Consider the following 21,205-nt stretch of genomic DNA (forward strand, 5'->3'; position numbering starts at 1 on the left):
TCCCACCCCAAACAAAAAGCCCAGTGGTCTAGACTGCCTCTGCCAGTGTTCTTTTGGGGTGACTATGTGCTCACAGTTCTTCAGCTGTCCCACCCGGTCCCCAACCACAGATAAGGCTGTAGATGCAGCAGTAGAGCTCACAAAGAAGACAAGACTCAGGCCTCTGCTTTATAGTGTTATGAAAACAAACAAGTAAAATAAAAACAACGAATTTTTTTTTTAAAAGACTGTAGTTACAAGAAAGAAAATTGAAAAACACTTGGGTGCCTTCCCATACTTTTTTTTTTGATATAGGGCCTCACTATGTAGCCCTGGCTGGCTGGAATTTGCTATGTAAACCTGGCCTTGAACTCACAGAGATCCATTTGCCTCTGCTTCTGAGCACTGGGATTAAAGGTGTGCGACACCACAGCTGGCCTCTGGCTTCAATCTCCGTACTACAAGGCAGGGAACTGAACCAGTTGCCTCCAACAGTGTCACCCGACCCAGTAGAGCACGGCCACTTCTGAATTCTCATCACTAGGTCTTTACGTGCTGTGCAGAGACATGCATGTGGGAGTGGGCTGGCAACCAGTCTGCACAGTCCTCTGAAAACTCTTTTCTTGCACCGGGGATTGGGACCTATGGGCTAATGCACTGGCTCCCAGGCCCATGGAAAGGGCTCTGGGGAAGCAGCGGTCCCTTAGGCAGCATCACTTCGGCCCTGCAAGGCTCAGTGCTCTCTTCCTATCAGGTTCTATCAGGTCCTTGGGAGGGCAGTGGTGGCACATGCCTTGAATCCTAGCACCTAGGAGGCAGAGGCAGGTAGATCTCCATGATTTCAAGGATAGCCCTTGCTCTTCAGGACAGCCAGAGCTACACAGAGGAGCCCTGTCTTGAACAACAACACACCAAAGCCCACATGAAAACAAGTGTGGGGCAGGAATGTGGGCAATCACCCAACGTGATCTCAAGACTCTGCCTGCTCTTTCCCGTCACGTGTCCTAGTGACCTGTCGGGAGTGGGAAAAAGCATGGAGCCCACTCCTGTGAACTCTGACCTGTAAGGACCACTCTCATCCTTTCTCTCCACACTTCCTGCAGGCTGACTATGGACCCACCAGGCCGAGTTAGGCCTTGAGTGGTACGGATGCAGGTGAGCTGGTCAGGTGTGGTCTGCTCTGAAGGAAGATTACCATCTGCACTCAGTGTACAGAAGAGGGAACTGCATTATTTCCTTTTCTCACTAGTCCTTACACTGGAAACGGCAAGCCTGTGAAAAAGGAGGCTTACTCTTCCCGAAAAGGTGCTGACAGAGTGCAGAGCAGGGAGAACCAGCACGGTTTGTGGACACATGACTAAACAGCTTAACACGGAAAGGATTTACAGGGACTCACGCACCTTGAAGTACACAGTTCCCTTCTCTTTGACAATGGCAGCCTGCTCCAGTTTTTCTTTGGTGTCCATCTCCCAGGATTCTTTGGCCTGTGTATAGATTTGTGGCATCAGTTAGATGAGCAGGAGGACACACAGCGGCTGATGTCTAGAGAACAAACAGCAGTTACTTCTAGAAGATCTCCAAACTCAAGACACTGGCGGGCAGAACTGTGTGCCCCTGCCGTCACTGCCAGGCCAGTGCTCTCGGTACCACGTTAAGAACGTGTGCCGTGGCTCCCAAGCTGTGGTCTGAGCCGTGCTGTCCAAGGGGAACGGGCAGGGCATCCAGGAACACCAATGCTGAGCACTCGGAGGACCGCACTTCAGAATGACAAGGCAAGGCCTCCTGAGGGCCTCCTCACCACATTGCTGCTGGCACTTGGGCGTCTCTGTCAAGCTTGTTTTCCAGCTCTCAAGTCGGATTATTACTTACGGTCCAGGCCAAGCTGTGTATGCATAGAGAATTTCTAAAATTCCAAGTCAGGCAGTTGTCTCATCATTCACACAACCAGATGTTCTATGGCCTCGAACAGTATCAGCTTGCAGGTGTGTACTTAGGGAATTTCTTTCCCTTTGCCCCCCAGAGAGTATTGTGTGTATCTCAGGCTGGCCTCCACCTTAACCATGTAGACAAAGATGATCTTGAACTTCTGACCCTCCTGCCAGCACCTGCCAAGTGCTGGGATTACTGCTGTGCATCACAATGCCTGCCTTTACTTGGGGGATTTTCAGATAGAGCTCATGAGGAAACATCACTGCAGAGCTGTACATAAATGACTTCACCATCATCTGGTCAAGGATGATGGTTTGTATTATGTGTACCCTACTCTCCACAACAGTACACACAGGTCCAGGCTATCACTCAGTGAGACAGTGTCTGCATGCTGGAGGCCATGGGTTTAGTCCCCAGCACTTAAAAAAAAAAAAAAAAATCCATATAAACAGCTGGATTTAAGAACACAGAACCCAGTAGAATAACTGGGGTCTTTTAGGAAAACGTAATAGGCATGGTTGGTTCTATTTAGTACATATGAATTAGAAAGTTTAAGTGGAGGGCTGGAATGATGGCTCAGCAGCTTCCAGAGGACCTGAGCTCAATTCCCAGCACCCACATGGCAGCTCACAACTGTCTGTAATTCCAGTTCCTGGGGATCTGACACCCTCTCACAGACACATAGGCAGTATAGACACCAATGCACATAAAATAAAAATAAATCTTAAATATTAAAAAAAAAAGAAGTGGCGCACGCCTTTAATCCCAGCACTCAGGAGACAGAGCCAGGCGGATCTCTGTGAGTTCGAGGCCAGCCTGGGCTACCAAGTGAGTCCCAGGAAAGGCGCAAAGCTACACAGAGAAACCCTGTCTCGAAAAACCAAAAAAAAAAAAAAAAAAAAAAAAAGAAGAAACGTTCTTTCAAGTGGAGCCGGGTGGTAGTGGCGCACACCTTTAATCCCAGCACTCAAGAGGCAGAAACAGGTAGATCTCTGAGTTCAAGGCTAGCCTGGTCTACAGAGTGAGTTCCAGGACAGTCAGGGCTTCACAGAGAAACCCTGTCATGAAAAACAAAAACAACAAATATTGCTTGTGTGTGTGTGTGTGTGTGTGTACACCTGTGTGAAGACCACAGGTCAATGTTAGGTGTCTTTCTCTATCACTCTCCACTTTTTTTTTAAATAACTATTTAATTGATTTTCTTCAACATATTTTTCCTTTGTCTCTTTTCTAAAACTATTGATTTTATTATTATTATTACCAGTATGTGTGTGTGTGTGTGTGTGTGTGTGTTTGAGCGTGTGCGCACAGTTGGAGATCAGAGGGCAGAGGACCGCGCTATGGAGTCAGTTCTCCTTGTGTGGGTTCTAGAGAGGAACTCAGGTTGCTGGGGTTTGTGGCTAATGCTTTTACCATGCAGCCATCCTGTCAGATCTTCACTTAATTTCTGAGACAGGTCTCTCACTAAACCTGGAGCAAAGTGATTGGCTAAGCTGGCTGGCCAGCAAGTCCCAGGGATCATCCTGTCGGCCCCAACCTTGGGGTCACTGGCACATGCTTCCATGTCCAGCTTTTCACATGGACGGTAGAGATCTGAACACAGGTCCTCAGGATTACTCAGTGAGCCATCTGCCCAGCTCTCTCTTTTTATTTTAGTTTTGGCATGGGGTGGGGTAGATGGGGTGGGGTGGTGACATTTAGAGTCATGCTATGTAACTCAGGGTGGCCTGAGACAGGTGACCCTCCTGCTTTAGCCGTTAGAGAACTGGGATTCTAAGTGTGCACCACCTCGTCTAGCTTCGGACTTCCATTTCCTTTCTATAAGGCGGGGGATTGAACCAGGTGGATTCCAAAAACATCCCAGGCCTCCACACTGAGTCCACCAGAGATGTGACAGCACAGACACACTCGTGCAGTGTGACAGCAAGAATGTTCTTCAGAGAGCATGGGAGGGAGGGGCGGGGTCCTCTACAAAAAGAGACAGGAAAGCTAAAGGCCTGGATAATCATGTGCTAAAGAGTCCGGTCTCCTCTCAACAATCAAAGCCCATGAAGGGATCAGTACTGAGCTTGGAGGTCTACAAGAGGTCACTCCCCCCTCCCCCCGAAAGAGCAACAGTATGACAAGAGCATGTGTGTGGGGACACAATGCTGCTGTGGAGAATCCTACTTTTTTCTCCCAAACTCACAGGCTAACAAGGTGACAATTTCCTTTTGGAGTCTGGTATAATATGGAAGGTCACATTTCTAGTGAAAACTTGGTGTACAGAACATGGGGCTTGTGGCAGCATGGGAATAAAAAGTTAATAAAAAGGGCAGTCCCTGTGAAGCTGCAGGAAGGGTGGGTATCGGCCACTTGGAGACACAGCTGAGGACGACGGCCCACTGAGATTATGGGGGTGCAGTGTGTCTGCCCACTAAAGGCAGCTGGAAACTACAGAGGTAGCCCTGGGTTGGAAGGAAGTCCAAGGAGGCCATGGCAGATCCCCTCTCCTCTTCTTGGACAGTATGAAAACAGCTGGGTAGCAGGTTTAGTTCTTGTCCCTAATCGTAGCCTGCTGGCCCCAACGCTGAGACCTTGGGATCATAACCTGGAGCCCCAGCAGAGGCCTCTTCATGACTCCTGTGAAGTGTACAATCCGTTCAGCACTGAAAAGCTACACCCCAACTCCCCTAAGGAGGTGCTTGGCAGTATGTGAACTTTTTTGTCCTCAATCCAGGGAAAAAAAAGTACAAAAAGAACAAGCCTAGGAACAAATAAGGGAACAAGTCTTGGATTCTACCCAAAAGTTTAAAAAAAAAAAAAAAAAAAGATGCAGCAGAATAAAAAGGCTGACACACAGTAACACCACCAGCTCCTCTTATATATCACTGTGTTCTGTCAGCTTCCCATGCTCTAAGCAGAAGGAGGAGGGGTGGGCAGGCATCATGGGTAAAGAGAAGCAAGCACAGAAATAAACACCACTTAGCTAAACCACCTAATAGCTACGGGAAGGGTATGAGAAGAAATTCACCACAATTTTTTAGAAGTTCGATTTTCTCACCTTTTCGAAGCTCTTAAGGGTAACTTCATATATAAGCTCAGCATTGGGTTCAATGCCAAATTTAGGCTTCCCTGCCTCTCCAAAACCATATCTGAAATGGAGAGAGAAAAAGTAAGACTTCAGGAGAACTGGTGCATTTCCAGGTACTTCCTTTGGTATCTGAGGCACAGAATCAGCACCCATCAGAGACCCAGAGACCCAGGAGAGGCTGACCAGAAAGAGAAAGGTCCCACAGTTCACCAACGTGTTCTCTTAGACCCAGCTGCCTCTGTTTTTCTCTTAGGGAGTGCTAAGGACTCTGTTTTAGAACAAGCTTCTCACTCACTGCTGCCTCCACTCAGATAACCCAAAGGGGCAGCACATCAGCAAAGAGCAGAGCTCTGAAAGGGTTAAAAGGTGCACTGGAAACAACTACCACATGACAACAGCCTGCAGCCCAGCCCCCACTTAGAGCATACAAACTTTACACCTCTTAGTTATCCTGTTTAAGACGCAGTAAACACCCTGTAGCCAAAACTTACTAAGTTAACAAAAGACAAAAACCTGAAGCTATATGTAAATTTCATTTTGAGGGTCAGGGTCTTGCTATGGAGGGTGCTGGTTTACTGGGGCATGCCATCACACTGAACTTTTGTAAACTAGTTCGAGGGAACTAGTTCAGATCTTAAACAAATTAAATGTATTTGGAAAGCATACATCTGCAGGAACAGAATCCTCATGGAGCTCTGCTTTAGGGTTTCCCAGCATCTAAACACTGCCCTAAGCCAGGCGGGGTGGCCCACACCTTTATTCCCAGCATTTGAGAGGCAGAGGCAGGCAGATCTCTGTGAGTTTCAGGACAACCAAAGCTACAAATAGAGAGCCACTGTCTAAAAAACCCAAAAAGAAAAGAAAATTAGAATAATGCTTATCCTAATAGCAAGGGGTCCACTGGAACACCATTTTTATCTGCTATGAGCCAAACTACTCTTGAAATATGAAATGGCAAAAAAAGTTCAGCTAACCCAAACTTTCACACTATGGCTTAAAAGATGTCAAAACTGGGTTAAGGCTAGTAATATTCCACTTGGGTTTCCTTGGGGCCAAGGGCCTGGGGGAGAATGCACACACCAGGCTGCATGTGCTACTTCTCTATCCCTTGTTTGAGTTTTCCAGGAAAACCTGCTTACTCACTCACCTCCACTGTTACAAAAGAAACCGAGCAGCTGGAGCAGAGAACTGGTGCAGCAGCTCTACACTAGGCAAAGGGCATCTGCAGCCAAGTGATAAAGGAAAAGCTGCAATCACCAGGGGCCAACTCTAGGAAATGGTGCCTGGTTTTCTCCCTGGAGGATAGGAAGGGTTGGGTGTCTCAGAGCTGTCCCTCACCTGCTGCAAAGGAGGCAGGCGGTTGGGCACTTCCTAAGTCTGCTGCTGAGAGCATGTTATGATTGGCAGTTTTGCTAAGTAGGGATGAATGCAACAGGTGAACTGGCATTTGTTTTGGAACAGTGGCACTTAACTGGGTTGATTTTAACCCTTCTTTTCAGGGGGCCATTTAGCAATGCCTAGAGATCTTCTGAGTAGGGCCGCTATTGGCTGGCAGGTAGAGTGTCTAGGAATATTGCTGTACATCCTCATGGCACAAGACAACCCCCCGCTGCCACAACCAAGAATTATCTAGCCCCAAACATCAACAGTGGTGAGGGTCTCTCACTGGAGACTCTACGACAGGGGTGAGGGTGGAGTATGGGGATGTGGGGACTGGTCTGGAGGAGATGCAGCCTGGCTTTTATCAGTAGGATTAGAGAAGATTAAAGAAGATTATCTGTACCATCTCTCCAGGTTAAAAGAGTAATTTTGTTAAGACTGGTGGACACATCTTCCTGGGAGCCCAGGTGCACATCCATCTGTTCCAGGAACGGCTAGCCTGACTGTTAAACAGAAGATGCCCAACTTACACTGGCTCAGACTGGACAAAGTAGGACCTGACTGAAAGATGAAACATCAGAAATGGAGTCCAGAGTCAACGCCCCCGAGCAACAGCTGCCTTTCCGGCAGTCGAGGGTCAGCTAGCCTTGCAGTGCACAGGAGCACCCGAATGGAACCACACCAGATGCTCCTTACAGACACAGAAGCTGAGGCCAGAAACAAGTGCTCCCCGAAAGGTCCAGAGACAGTGGAAAGCCAAGACCAAATTCAGACCCTACTGTCCTGAGGAAACTATTTAATGCTGTGACCCATACACCAGCCTGTGTTTTGTTTGGGATTGTTACAAAACAGGCATAAAGTTAAAAGAAGAAAAGAGAAAAAAGTTAAAATTATCAAAATTTCACCTAAAACAAAAGAGAGATCAATCACAATATTTAATTATTTATTTGAGCAGAGCAAACAAATTTAAGAAAAGTGAGAAAAAACTCCTGGAGTGGAAAGGCCTCCGAGAGGACCACCACTACACACTATTTTAAAGAATACTTTGAAGAACAGATACTGCCTAGTGAGAGAGAAAATCGATGCTTTGTTAGTTTTTTATGAAAACATCCTGTCAAGGAGTCTATGGAAGTCAAGGGAGGTGTGTGTGTGCATGCGTGTAGGGTGGGGTGGGGGAGCAGGAAGGTGAGATACAGAAGACTACTCAGAGTACAACCGGGATCAGCATTTTATCTCGATAGAACAACTCAATTCGCTGCATGCATGCAACCATCCATGTACAGTGTCACACAGGCACACGCAGACAATGTAGACAGCAGAGCACAGAATGTTCTTCGCAGAACTCCATATACCAAGAAAATGCCCTGGAGATATGCTAACATACCTGCCCGCCCCCCCCCCCCCCCAGGAGGGGCAGGAAAGAAACCTTTATACACCAAACTTAGGAGAACTAGCTGGCTTTCATGCCTGAACAGATTGGAAAACTCCACCATCTGCTCTCCAGAGGTTTGTTTCCTGTGGTCAAGGGTAAAGGGATGACAGCCGCTGCAAGAGCAGGAAGAGCTAAGGAGGGAAGGCTTACCTGGCAGGGGTTTGCCAAGAGCTTTCGGCCTCTGCAGCCTTGGGAGTTAGTTAGGCAGTGAGGGGACTTGCCCAGGTGCACCACTGGTAGGCTGCAGAGAACGGGATTCAATCACAAACAACTGATGTGTAACCCTGCAAGAACTAGCTACGCTAATAAACAGAGAGCAGTTTGATTTGATTTGCTATTTTACTAGCTGGGTTAAGACTTCAAGATCTGGGTCGTGTGTTACTGAATGCTCACACTTTACAGAACTTATCCTTAAGAACTCAACTATGAGAACATACCTGAAACATATGTGCCACCTGAGTGTAGAGCTACTATAATTTTGGAATATTAGATTAAAAGTGTTTAGAAAACTGTAATCTCAGCACTCGGGAGCCAGAGGCAGGAAGAGTTTGAGGCTAGCCTGGTCTACATAGTGAGTTTCAGGGCAGTCAGAGCTACAAAGTAAGAAGATATCTAAAAAAAAAAAAAAATAATAATAATAATTAGAGACTGTAGGTTATGAAGAAGCTGCCCTGTAAGTAAGGGGGAAAAGCTCTCAGTCCAAAGGAAACAGCTTCACTGTAAGTGAACTGGAGCACAGTGCAAACACGAACACACACTGAAGTGGGACTCCAGCAGTGGAGACAAGAGCTGAGAGAAGACAGCAGGTAAAACAGCCTCAGAACAGCTTCAGAGTCAGGATAGAGCGTTCTGGAAGAACTTCCAAGGAAGTGTTGGCTAAAACAAGTGAGAAACAGAGTTCTAGAGAAGCATTAGCATTAAGTCAGCGGACCACTGTAGGTGAGGGCAGGCCGAAGAGTCCCAGAACTCAAAATTCTGCCAGTGGCAATCTGTGCAGCCTGCAAGGCCACTCTGGACAAGCAGATGCACTGGCATGCAGGCGTGGGCATCCTTGGATTCTCAGGGGTCCATTTCTCAAGATAGAAGAGTTGAATTTATGGTATAATTTTAGGTCTAAAAATAATACAAAACATGTTTTCACAAGAGATTGTCAGTGCCGGATAGTTCTAAGCTTGGAAGTGCTAATGGCTATCCTTATGACGGGAAAAATTTAGGCAAAAATGAGTCATCTCCGCTGTCTTTAGATCCAGGAAGAACAAGCTGGTTTTTCTTCCTTCAGGGACTCCAAGGAAGAACGTGGCACGGGTTCAAGCAGTAGTAATTCATGCACTGCTTCAACTCAACACCCTCCCACTGGATTAATGCAGAGAGAAAGGAGGACGAGCAAGTCTTTGCTGATGTGGCACCATGGTGGAGGAACAAGCCAAAAACAAGGCTTGATTGTTAGTCCTGCTCTTAGACATACTGAAGTGGAGCCAAGTGCTCACAGACTTCTACAGTGGTGTGAGGCCCCAAACTTCCTGACTATCACCTGACACAATGACATGACTTCACTGTGCTAACACTGAGTGAGAGAGCAAGCAGGCCCTTGGTCTTCAGATAGCTCCCCTGGGGACTGAAATGGGTGCTTCTTACCGTGGTCCAAGATACAAAACACACTGCTCTTCCCTCTGCATTTTCTCCAGGGCTTTGTCAATTCCAATTGGAATGTCGTGGTCTTCTCCTTCACCAACAATGAACACCACATCTCTGCAATCAAACATCCTTCCACCACAGCGGCCTTCCAGATGGACTGAGGGCAAGGAGACAGGACATTCACAAGCCGCTCCCCAGCATGGCCTGGCAAGTGAATGGCCAACAGCGTGGCAACACCACTTCCCCTCTTGTCCACAGACACATGAAGTGTCTTCAAGAAGCTTTGCCCACCCAGTCTGAAAGTTCAAGAACAAGAGCATTTTTTCTGTTTTAGGTTAAATGAATACTTATTAATTTTCTTACCTGTGACATAGGGTCAAGATATACCGGCTTATTTAAACACACAATTATGAGAATGCCACACATCTAGTCTTGACTAAACACAATGGCTTAACCATTTATGACAGTATCTTGGCTTCAGATGCTTGAGCATAAATAAATAAATAAATAAATTAAATAAATAAATAAATAAATAAATAAATAATAATGCCTAGGACTGAATGTTATTTCTCCAATAATACATTCATGTTAAATGATCACTTTTTTTTTTTGTTTGTTTTTTTTTTGTTTTTTGAGGCAGTCTCTTTTTATGCAGCTCAGGCAGGCCTGGAACTCTTATTTTCCTGCGCCTGCATTCCAAGTGCTGCATTACTATATTATTATAGGCACGCAACACATCTTGCTCTAATTATTTTGTATGGTGGTGGGGATTGAATCCAGGGACTTGTGCATATAAGGCAAGCAATCCACCACTGAGTTACATCCTAGCCTCAATTAGCTTTAATGCTAATGTTACATACGTCTTTTCAATCAGGTCTTTTACTCAGTAAGAAAAATGAATGGCTGTGAGTACAGCAGTCACCATGATTTCTCTTTGATAATCTAGTAATTTCCCACGGATGCTTACCTGGGTAAGTAACTTGCTTTATAGAGTCTTGAGAAACCACCCACTCTTAAACATTAATTCCATGTCCTATGACAACTATCATCTTCATTCCAACTCACTCCACTTTCACTATCTGACCTCAAGAGTCTGCTGAAAGCCCATGACTCTGTTTCAACCTGGAAACCAGCTTTAAAGCCAATTCTGGTGGTTAATCTTGGTCAGTCACCTGTAGCCTAGGCCTGAGAAGTGAGAGAAACTCTGGAGGGTAAACAGCAGTGAGCTAGAGACAGCAGGCCTCAGTCACCAGAGCCATGACATAAAGGACGGACACCATCCTGGTTGCTCACAATGCTGTCAACCAAAACCCTGAGTCAGTTCCTTCAAAACAAAGGTTACAGCTAGCCTGGATCTTAGGACGTGGCATAAAGCCTCTAGTTTTATACCCTACACTTGTTAATATGTATGAGGCCTCCTATGTTATAACCACTTCTGGAATGTTCCAGATAAAATAATAGCTAACTTGCAGACTCCCCCGCCCCCGCCCCAGTGCATGCATAACATGGAAAAAAACAGGTTGAGTAGAGTATAAGAAGTACCTAGCTGGGCAGTAGTGAGTACTACCAGCAGCCTCTTCTATTTTAAAAATAGATTTAACTTTGTTTTAAAATATATGAATATCAGAGGTTTGGGAGCACATTTGAGGCTTACGGTGTTTTTTTCTGGAGTAAAAGGTGATGTTTCTAAAGGAACTGAGTTCTTAGACGGTTAAGCATCTAATCTAAGCCTGGACTCAGGCCTGTAAGCCTAGCCACTCAAAAGGCCGAGGCAGGAGAATCATACATCTGCGGCCTAGGTCACACTACATAATAAAGAGGGGGTAGGGATAGAACTTGGTAGCAGAGTACCTACCTAGCATGTACAAAGTCTGAGGCTCAACCCCCAGAACCACAATAAATAAACGGAATTTAGACTAATGGATGGTACTTTTCATGAGAGATCTGCTGAGCACAGAAGCTCTCGCCCATGCACTAGGTAACAGTGTCTCTAGTATTAAGATTTATCATCCTAGTCGCTCACAACCTGACAGATTTTTGGGGGAGGGAATTCTGAAGTTTATTGTTAGTTGATTACTGATTACTTTCCTCCTGAAGTCAGTGTCTTTAGCAGGGAGGAAACTACCAGTACATTTGTTGTGGCTTTTGGTCGATCAAGTCTGAATGTGTTTTCAAAACAGGAAATCCAGAGACTCCTGCAAAGGATCCCCAATTATCTGTCACTTTCCTAGACTTATTTGCAGCATGAAATGTGTTTGAAATTAGTAAATAATTTCAGAAGTTCTCTTCCCGCGTGCAGGAAAGGAGAATGTAGAAAGCAAGCAAAGAGTACGCTGAAGTCACACTGTAACAAAGGCATAGTTAGGAGAGCCAGCTGAGGCTGCAGAGATGCCAAGGACCTGGAATTCAATTCCTAGCACCTATATGGAAGCTCATAACTGTAGGTAACTCTGGTTCCTGGGATCCAAAGCCCTCTTTTGGCCTCTGTGGGCACTGCATACATGTGGTACATAAGCATACATTCAGGCAAGCAAACACACACACACACACACACACACACACACACACACTAAAATCTAAAAAGGAAAAAAAAAAGATGGTTAATTTACATATGTGTGTGTTTGAGTATAAGCTCTATGTGTACAGGTATCCACAGAGGCCAGAAGAGGGCATCAGATCCCCTGAAGCTGGAGTCCAGCACAGATGCTGGGAACCACCCTGCCTCTGGAGGAGCAGCAGTGAGCACAAGGTAGCTCAGCAGATAGAGGTGTCTCTCTCCACCTGACAAACCGAGCTCATTCCCTGGACCTCGGGTGGTGGAAGAAGAGAATCAATTCCCACAAGCTGTCCTCTCTCATCGATACATGCACACCCACACACATAATAAATGAACACAAATGTAATTCAACATCTTAAGTGACATTCCCATAGACACCTCCTCACATACCTATGCACATCAGCTCGTAACATAATCAAGTGTGGAATGTCAGAGAAAAATGTAGGATGAGAGCAGGGTGAACACAGCCCACGAGTCTCCATCTACAAGGAGAAAGGTTCTCACTGGCTGGACTGGCTGATTCTGAACACTGCCAGGACAAGGCCTACAAGGTCGCTGACAAGAACTCACCACTAGGGCTCTGGGAAGGCTGCTGCTACACAGTAAGACTTGCTTGGAGGTGATCTATGCAGATGCACCCAGTTCCTACGAAGCCCATTTCTTCTGCTCTGTCTCTGGAAGACCTGTGGGTCATTTGACTTTGTATTCTATAGTACAAATACACACTTAATAAATATTTAATAAAAGCCATCATGACTCACTCGGGAGCTGAGCCTCTAGGGCTCAGGAGGTCTGTTGCTAATCTCATCCAGCATGATTTACAGGAAGTAAATGATCTATGACGTGCTCCAAGTGAACAGAAGTACATACAGGATGCTTCTACTTAGGGCTTTTTTGGTAAGCAAGTTAAAAAGAGACAATATTTTCTTTTGACTGAAAGTCTATGTAACCTGGAAGGGGGGTGCTTCAACAAACCCCACAAAGTCAAACCAAACCAAATTACCCAAGTTTAGCTGCGCAATCCAGAGTGTAACCACATCAAGTGAGCCCGGTCACTGCAAAACATCATTTCAACTGGAGCTCTGACTTATTGTTCTCTTACTGCCCTAGAGCAATTTTGTTTTGAAGAGCACAGAACACCCTGTTCTGAATGTGGCTGGCACATGAACTCAATGTGCTGACAGCAATTTGTTCTCTGATTAAAATGGGGGGGGGGGCGCACAGCAGTAACAAAAACTGGAATGCAAGAACCCCCAAACCATAGAGCTTGTATTTCAGGAAGTAAAACCGAGGAGAAGGCTGCTTAACTTTAAAAAAGTGCTGTAAACGCCACAGCCTAAGCCGTTAGCTGGGTGAGCGTCTGCTTTCCCTTTTCTAATTATAGTAGCTGGTGTCTGATAGCTTTGCACTCCTTCCCAAAACAATGACTGGGTCATGGGGATCTGAATGGGAATGCTGTAATGGCATTACTACTAGAAAAGACTGGTCATCTGGCTAAAGAAAACCAGGTTATGATGGGTCACTCACACTCGGCAGGGCTCTACTGCCTAATTCATGTGGAAAGGGCTTCTCTGGGTCCATTTCCTGACAGAGCAGGGTTTCCAAGAGAATGGATGCTGTTAAGCCCCAAGAAAGCAACCAGAGTCAGGTTTCTAAAAGCAGCAAGGCACACTGATCACAAGGACATGGTTCCTATCAGGCGTGGTGGTCAGATTTCCCCAGATTGCCTCCCTTTCTGCTCTCTTCCAGGGGGAGGGCAGCACTGTGAGACAGACACTTCCACCAGCAGGCATGGAACTTGACTACTGGGATGGGAGAGATCTACAATCTCACCACGGTCCCCTTCACAACAGTGTAGAACTGGAGCAGGTCTGGATACTAATCAGTCTCGTTCTGCCACTAATAATTCTGGCTACAGGCCGTTCAGTGTCTTCATCTATGGAGGGTGACACTGGCTAACTTTAACTGTAGGATAAATCAAAAGCCAAGTGCAGTGGCATCTGGGAAGCAGAAACAAGAGGATCGCTGCCCGACTGAGAGTAGACAGGGCTACATATTGAGTTGGAGGGCGACCAGAGCACCTAGTGAGACCTGGTCTCAAGCAAACCACCACCACTAACAGAAGGAAATGAAATTAAAAAAAATCAAGTACCCAGGAGCCTGGTGATACAACTCAGTAGTAAAGTGTCTACTCAGTGCTCTCAAAACACTGGGTATAATTCTCAACACTGCACAAAATAAAGAACTAAAAATTTAGAGTGGACAGTGGAAAGAGCAGCAAGTTCAATTTTGGGAAGTCTAATCACTACTCTACTCAAGAGACAAAGAGGCAGGAGGACCAGCCTTAGGACAGGAGACCTTGTCTCCAAAGAAAGCCAAGGGGCTGGAGAGATGGCTCGGGTATTAGATGAACTTGGAGAGGACCTGGGTTCAGTTCCTATCACTCACATGGTGGCTCACAATTATCTCTAACTCCAGTTCCAGGGGATATGGTACCCACTCCTGACCTCTTCAAGCACCAGACATGCATGTAGTACACAGACATACATGAAGACAAAACACACACATGCATAAAAACAAATTTTTTTTAATGTAAAAGAAAATGAAACAATTAGGTGCTAAATTAAAGCATCTGAGCAGAACTGATATTCATTCACATATAAAGTATCTACCATAAGCAAACACTGTATTAAGTGTGGACATGGAAATGAACTCAGGGAATGATAGACAAGGCTGTTCATCCATATCAGTAGTAAATCACCCAGCATTACATATTTTAGGACCCCATGTAAGAATGCACCTAATGGCCAGGCAGTGGTGGTGCACGCCTTTAATCCCAGCACTTGGGAAGCAGAGGCAGGTGGATCTCTGAGGTCAAGGTCAGCCTGGTCTACAGAGCAAGTTCCAGGACAGTCAGGGATACACAGAGAAACCTTGTCTCAAAAAAGAAGAAGAAAGAAAAAACCACCAAAAAAGAACACACCGATGACTCCACAGTTGTCAGTACAAGGAAGGAAGATTCTCAGCAGGCTGGGCCAGAGCTGTCCTCTGCTTCTGTACACCACAACACTTAGCACACAGTTCAGGACCCCAAAATAAGTATTTACTTAATGACTAATCTGAAAACAGGGCTTTTAAGGAAATGGCGGCAATTTTCACTAATTTATAGGAATTTTCCTTTCTGAATCTATTAGTCAGGACTCTGATTTTAATAAGCTCCAGGAGGCTATCAAATCCATCACTGACCTAGAGCTTTTGTTTTGTATGACTATCCTAAAATGAATGATGCATGGGTGGTTTGTTCTTTTTCTATTTAAATAAAAAGCAGACTATTTTCTATTATGATTTCACTCAAAAATCTGGGGATACTTTCTAGATAAATCTAAAACATAAGAAAGAATACACACCATATTTTTGACCAAGAATACACTGAGCTATTTTGTGAAAACATATGAACTGGCCTCAAGCACCTGTGATCTCTTTCTGTAGTCATTTCTTGGACATTACTAAATACTCGGAAAGCGTGTGAACAGCCGAACCAGAACATTCACAGTTCTCAGACTTCAGCACAAACATACATGAAACCTTTCCTCTATTTTCAATTTCTGGTATGTTTTTGTTGCTTCCTTTACAAGGAACAAATAACTTGGTCATGACATTTTGACACTGAGCCCTGGTGCGTGCGTGCGTGCGTGCGTGCGTGCCTACCTGCCTCCCTCCCTCCCTCCCTTCCTTCATGCCATGTGAAGGCCCCATAGGTTGGTGTTGCGTGTTTTCCTCAGTGGCTCTCCTTATTTTTCGTTTCTGAGCAGAGTCTCACTGTGTAGCCCTGGATATCCCTGGGACTCACTATGTAGATCAGGCTGGCCTCAAACTCACAGAGATCCACCTGCCTCTGCCTCTTAAATACTGACATCAAAGACATATGCCACCACACTAGGCTCCACCTTATTTTTTTAAAACAGGGTCTCTCACAGAACTGAAATTTATTGATTTGGCTACCCGGGATGGCCAATGAGCTCCAAGGGTCTGTCTCCCTCTGTTCTACCATCCCTATTAGCTTAAAAAGAAAAGTGTATGTGGTGTGTGTGTGCGCATGCGCGCACGTGCACACACGCATACAGATACCTTTGGAGGCAGAGGAGGGTATCAGATTCCCGACAGCTAGAGTTATAGATGGTTAGGAATCACTCAACATGGGTACCAGGCATTGGGCTCCAGTCCGCTGGATAACAGCTAGTGTTCTTTTGCTGGATTGGTGTTTCCCTAGTCATTTATAAGTTGTGTGTGATATCTTTCTAGCATATTCTATTACAGTTTTTAAAGAACTCAGCAATTTCATCAGGATATATCTACGTGAAAAGCTACTTCTTCCTGCCTGTCACTATTACCTATCCCCTTTAAGTCTTAAAACTCTTCTGCCCTGGCAGATTTCCTGTTCTGTGGCTGACTGGGGTACTCTCTAGCCTCTCCTCCATCATCCACATCTTCCTTCCTTTCTTCCCCCGCATCTCCTGAGATGCTCTTGTCCGTTCCTCAGATCACAATTTAGATGTGGAGAAACTGTCCATCTCATTCTTCTGGACTTTCCATTTTAATGAACATCAATTTCAGACTTTCTTATCCTCCTTTCCAGTTCTGAAGTCTGGGTGGGTTTTTGTTTGTTTTGAGTTTGGAATTAGCTCTTAAACTACAGACAGTGGTCTGCGTCTTGGTCCCTCCGTGTTTTCTGCTAGTTCCCTTCCACCTTTCATCCCTGCTGACCAATCCCTGCTGTCTACACATATAAGCCAGGGAGGTTCAGAGGAGCAGATGATTGCAGCTACCTGCCTGCCGCTATTATTCTAAGCAGGCAACATGGCGGCCTTTTCCCAAAAGAGGGACCGCGAGGGACACAGGTGAAGACTTAAGTATTTATTAGGCAGCTATATACACAGCTGGGGATGCCCTGCCTTACTGCTGATGTATAGGAAGAGACTGAGCCCTCCAGCATTGTTTACTGCTGTGGAGAGTTGCCATGCCCAACACATCTGTTTCAGAAGTTCCAGGACACCTTCTATTCCTGTTCTGTAGTGCAGGTCTAACACCTGGAGTCTCCTGAGGCTTCTCCCTTGCTGCAGTCTGGAGTCAGGCCTAGCTTCTGAGCACAAGCCACAGCGACAAATCCTCAGGCAGTTAGTTTTCAGTCCTTGGCTGCAAACTAGAGTCACCTGGGAGTTAAAAAACTTTTGCCTCTGCCAGTCTCCTTGAGACTGTTATTCAATGGGCTGAGCCAAGGCTGAGTGACTACAGTAGAGGCTCACTGGTGCAGCTGTCCCATACTGGTTTATAGCAATCCTAATGATTGCCCCATAGCCTGTTTTGGCTCCCTTGCACCAGCTGATTGGAAGCTTGGAGTTCTGCCTGAGCTTGTTGAGAAGAACGGTATGGACCTCTACAGAGGTCTTCTCAACACCTGCTTTGGGTTGGATTTACAGAATCCAGTTTCCATCAGTCTAAATCCATCTACTTTATATATTTCATTTTTTTGTTGTTGCAGTTTTGTTTATTTTTTGGTTTTTCAAGACAGGGTTTCACTATGTAGCCCTGGCTGTCCTGGAACTCACTCTGTAGACCAGGCTGGTCTCGAACTTATAAGAGATCCGCATGCTTCTGCCTCCCGAGTCCTGGGATTAAAGGTGTGCACCATCACCTGGCACTTTCTATATTTCACATAAACTTGAATTTCTGATCGGCTCTCTTTTTCTTTCTTTTTTTAAATTTTTTTGAGACAGGTTCTCACTATGTAGCTCTAGCTATCCAGGAACTCACTAGTGGACCAGGCTGGCCTCGAACCCACAAGATCCTCCCACCTGGGTTTCAAGGTATGTACCACCAGGAGCTTCTCTTTTTAAAGTAACTCCCTCACTCTCCACCTATCATTTACTGGGTTAGGAGATTACAGTTGGACTGCACCCTTGAAAGCCCTGTCCACCATCGGCATCTGCACTCAAATGTAGCCCTAAGTACAGGGCAGAGCACCCCACAGCCAGCACCTCCAATCACTCCGTCACCAACATCCACAACCACAACTCCCAAAGAGGAGGAGTTTGCAGAGAGACGGGAGCTCCTCAGGGCTCCACTACAGCACAACTGGATCTTCTAAGGCCACATGCTTACAGGTGCAGCCACGCTGGCCATCAAGCTCAAGTGTGATGATGCAAGTGTCCGTCATCACAATCACCACACATAGACACTCAGAACACAGCCACTTTTCTTTATGATGAAAAAAGGACAACACTGAATAAAAATGACAAGACAGTCATTTTACTTGGCAAGAAAAGGCACAGGAGAACAGAACCTATAACTGATTCATAAAAATGAAAATTTTTCGCAAAGCTACACAAAGAAACCCTGTCTCCAAAAAAGAAAAAAGAAAAAAAATGAGAATTTTGGTAAAAGTAAAAAGCAGATTTTGAAAAAAAATAAATTCCACAAACCTAAAAGGCAGCACAAAAGATTATTATTTAATAGCCTTCCATTCAGTCCATCCATTCAAAAAAAACAAAACCTATCATTATTAAGAAGATACAAAATTAAAATTAAGACTGTACTAGAGACAAATTAACCAAGGATTAAGTGTAGGAAATGGAAAGAGTCAAGGGTTCCTTTCCATAAATCCAGTTAAAGGAAGCAAAACCAGTTCTGTAAATACAGTAGAGAGGGTAAGAAAAGAACACAGGATGTACCCCACCCCTTTGCACTAACTGTCACAGCAACTCAAACAGGAAAAAAAAAATCAGTCCCATTTTACACATGAGAAAACTAGACGCTCAAGGTTCTTAAAGGTGTCTGAGACATAAAATAGGCAGTAATTCCAAGACTCAAAAGTTCAATCGATGACCTCCAAAGCCCGTGTGTACCCTATGTCTGACTACCCTACTGTATGCATGACCTCAAAGCCCGTGTGTACCCTATGTCTGACTCTACCCTACTGTATGCATGACCTCCAAAGCCTGTGTGTACCCTATGTCTGACTCTACCCTACTGTATGCATGACCTCCAAAGCCTGTGTGTACCCTATGTCTGACTCTACCCTACTGTATGCATGACCTCCAAAGCCCGTGTGTACCCTCTGTCTGACTACCCTACTGTATGCATGACCTCCAAAGCCCGTGTGTACCCTATGTCTGACTACCCTACTGTATGCATGACCTCCAAAGCCCGTGTGTACCCTCTGTCTGACTACCCTACTGTATGCATTGCTGTGGGATGTTCTATATGGCAAATGTGTTGCTAATTAGTCAATAAATAAAACACTGATTGGCCATTGGCTAGGCAGGAAGTGTAGGCGGGACAAGGAGGAGAATAAAGCTGGGAAGTGGAAGGCTGAGTCAGAGAGACACTGCCAGCTGCCAAGATGAGAAATAGCATGTGAAGAAGCCGGTAAGCCACAAGCCACGTGGCAAGGTATAGATTAATGGAAATGGATTAATTTAAGCTGTAAGAACAGTTAGCAAGAAGCCTGCCACGGCCATACAGTTTGTAACCAATGTAAGTCTCTGTGTTTATTTGGTTGGGTCTGAGTGGCTGTGGGACTGGCGGGTGTTAGAGATTTGTCCTGACTGTGGGCCAGTCAGGAAAACTCTAGCTACAAATGGCGACCAACGTGGTGGCAAGAGTTTCCACCTAAAAATCTGAGAAAAGATTCTAAAGCGGAGCTAAAAACAGCTTCCTAATTGTCTCTCTCAAATGAGCTACAGCTGCCGGTTTGAGCTACTTGTGGGTTCCTAGCATGCGTGTTCGACCTGCTGCCGTATGGTGGGAATGAGTCCTCTGCAAGTGACACATTAAGCTGTATGGTGGATTTAGCCTTTGTAGTACAAAACAAAAAAAAAGAGGTTTCTGGGCTACATGCTGCTTGGATAAAAGCATAGACCCACGATAGCTCCCAGAGCTGGCAGAAAACATACCGCCGCCATGTTGGGAAGCTGAGGTGGGCGGAGCCAGCAGCCACAGCTGCTGCAGTTTAAAGCAATAGATTCACAATAAGACAGATTCAGATGTAATAGTTTACAATGTGTGTAAAATATACGTAGGCTTGAAAGAGACAAAAAAGGTGATATATACAGTTATAGAAACAAATACATAGTTTTAAAAAATAAAGTCTTTAAAGAGACAGTAAAATTAATATAAAAAATAAGCCACGTAAAGATGAATATTACACAGAGAATCTGGATTGCGTTGTCTTTGGGATATTTAACTGCAGAAAAACATTTGATTGTAAAAGCTGTTGAGTTATGCCAAAATGTATATTTTAAAGATACCTTGACTTCAAAATTTGGATATAAGGATATGTTGCTTTGGAAAGGAGACTCTGCTTTTGTTCCTACAGAAAGCCAGAGGCTATGGATTTGTTCAAGATTAAGATACATCAGGTTTGACCAGCCAAGACCCCCTGAAAGGCCTCCAATGACACCATGGCCCAGATGATCCAACATCCGGAATGGGAATGGTTTCAAGGCAACTGGCTCAGACGATACAGCCTCACGGACTACTCCATGATCCTAAAATTTTCTTTGTTTCCCCATAAGATACAGCGCCCCCCTCCAGCAGGAAGTAGTAAGAGAAGCTACGCCCAAATTCCCAAATTATATGTAATTTTACTTTGTTAAGGTTAAAACCTTCCTTTTTGAAAAAAAAAAAAAAGGGAAGTGCTGTGGGATGTTCTATATGGCAAATGTGTTGCTAATTAGTCAATAAATAAAACACTGATTGGCCATTGGCTAGGCAGGAAGTGTAGGCGGGACAAGGAGGAGAATAAAGCTGGGAAGTGGAAGGCTGAGTCAGAGAGACACTGCCAGCTGCCAAGATGAGAAACAGCATGAGAAGATGCCGGTAAGCCACGAGCCATGTGGCAAGGTATAGATTAATGGAAATGGATTAATTTAAGCTGTAAGAACAGTTAGCAAGAAGCCTGCCACGGCCATACAGTTTGTAACCAATGTAAGTCTCTGTGTTTATTTGGTTGGGTCTGAGTGGCTGTGGGACTGGCAGGTGTCAGAGATTTGTCCTGACTGTGGGCCAGTCAGGAAAACTCTAGCTACAATGCATGACCTCCAAAGCCCGTGTGTACCCTATGTCTGACTCTACCCTACTGTATGCATGACCTCCAAAGCCCGTGTGTACCCTCTGTCTGACTACCCTACTGTATGCATGACCTCCAAAGCCCGTGTGTACC

At 45.2% G+C, this 21,205-nt stretch overlaps 1 protein-coding gene across 1 annotated transcript in view; it reads right to left on the reverse strand.

Annotated features, from left to right (window-relative positions):
- Fkbp5 (FKBP prolyl isomerase 5) overlaps window positions 1-21,205 on the reverse strand; it is an 84,698-nt gene that overhangs the window by 9,504 nt on the left and 53,989 nt on the right. Inside the window, exons 6-8 of the mRNA XM_059281494.1 lie at window positions 9,429-9,585; window positions 4,952-5,042; window positions 1,380-1,463 (exon numbers count right to left, since the gene is read on the reverse strand). Of these exons, the coding sequence (XP_059137477.1) occupies window positions 1,380-1,463; window positions 4,952-5,042; window positions 9,429-9,585 (332 nt within the window). The remainder of the gene's footprint in view (window positions 1-1,379; window positions 1,464-4,951; window positions 5,043-9,428; window positions 9,586-21,205) is intronic.

The sequence above is a fragment of the Peromyscus eremicus genome, chromosome 16_21, assembly GCF_949786415.1.
Source record: "Peromyscus eremicus chromosome 16_21, PerEre_H2_v1, whole genome shotgun sequence".
Lineage (NCBI taxonomy): Eukaryota > Metazoa > Chordata > Mammalia > Rodentia > Cricetidae > Peromyscus > Peromyscus eremicus.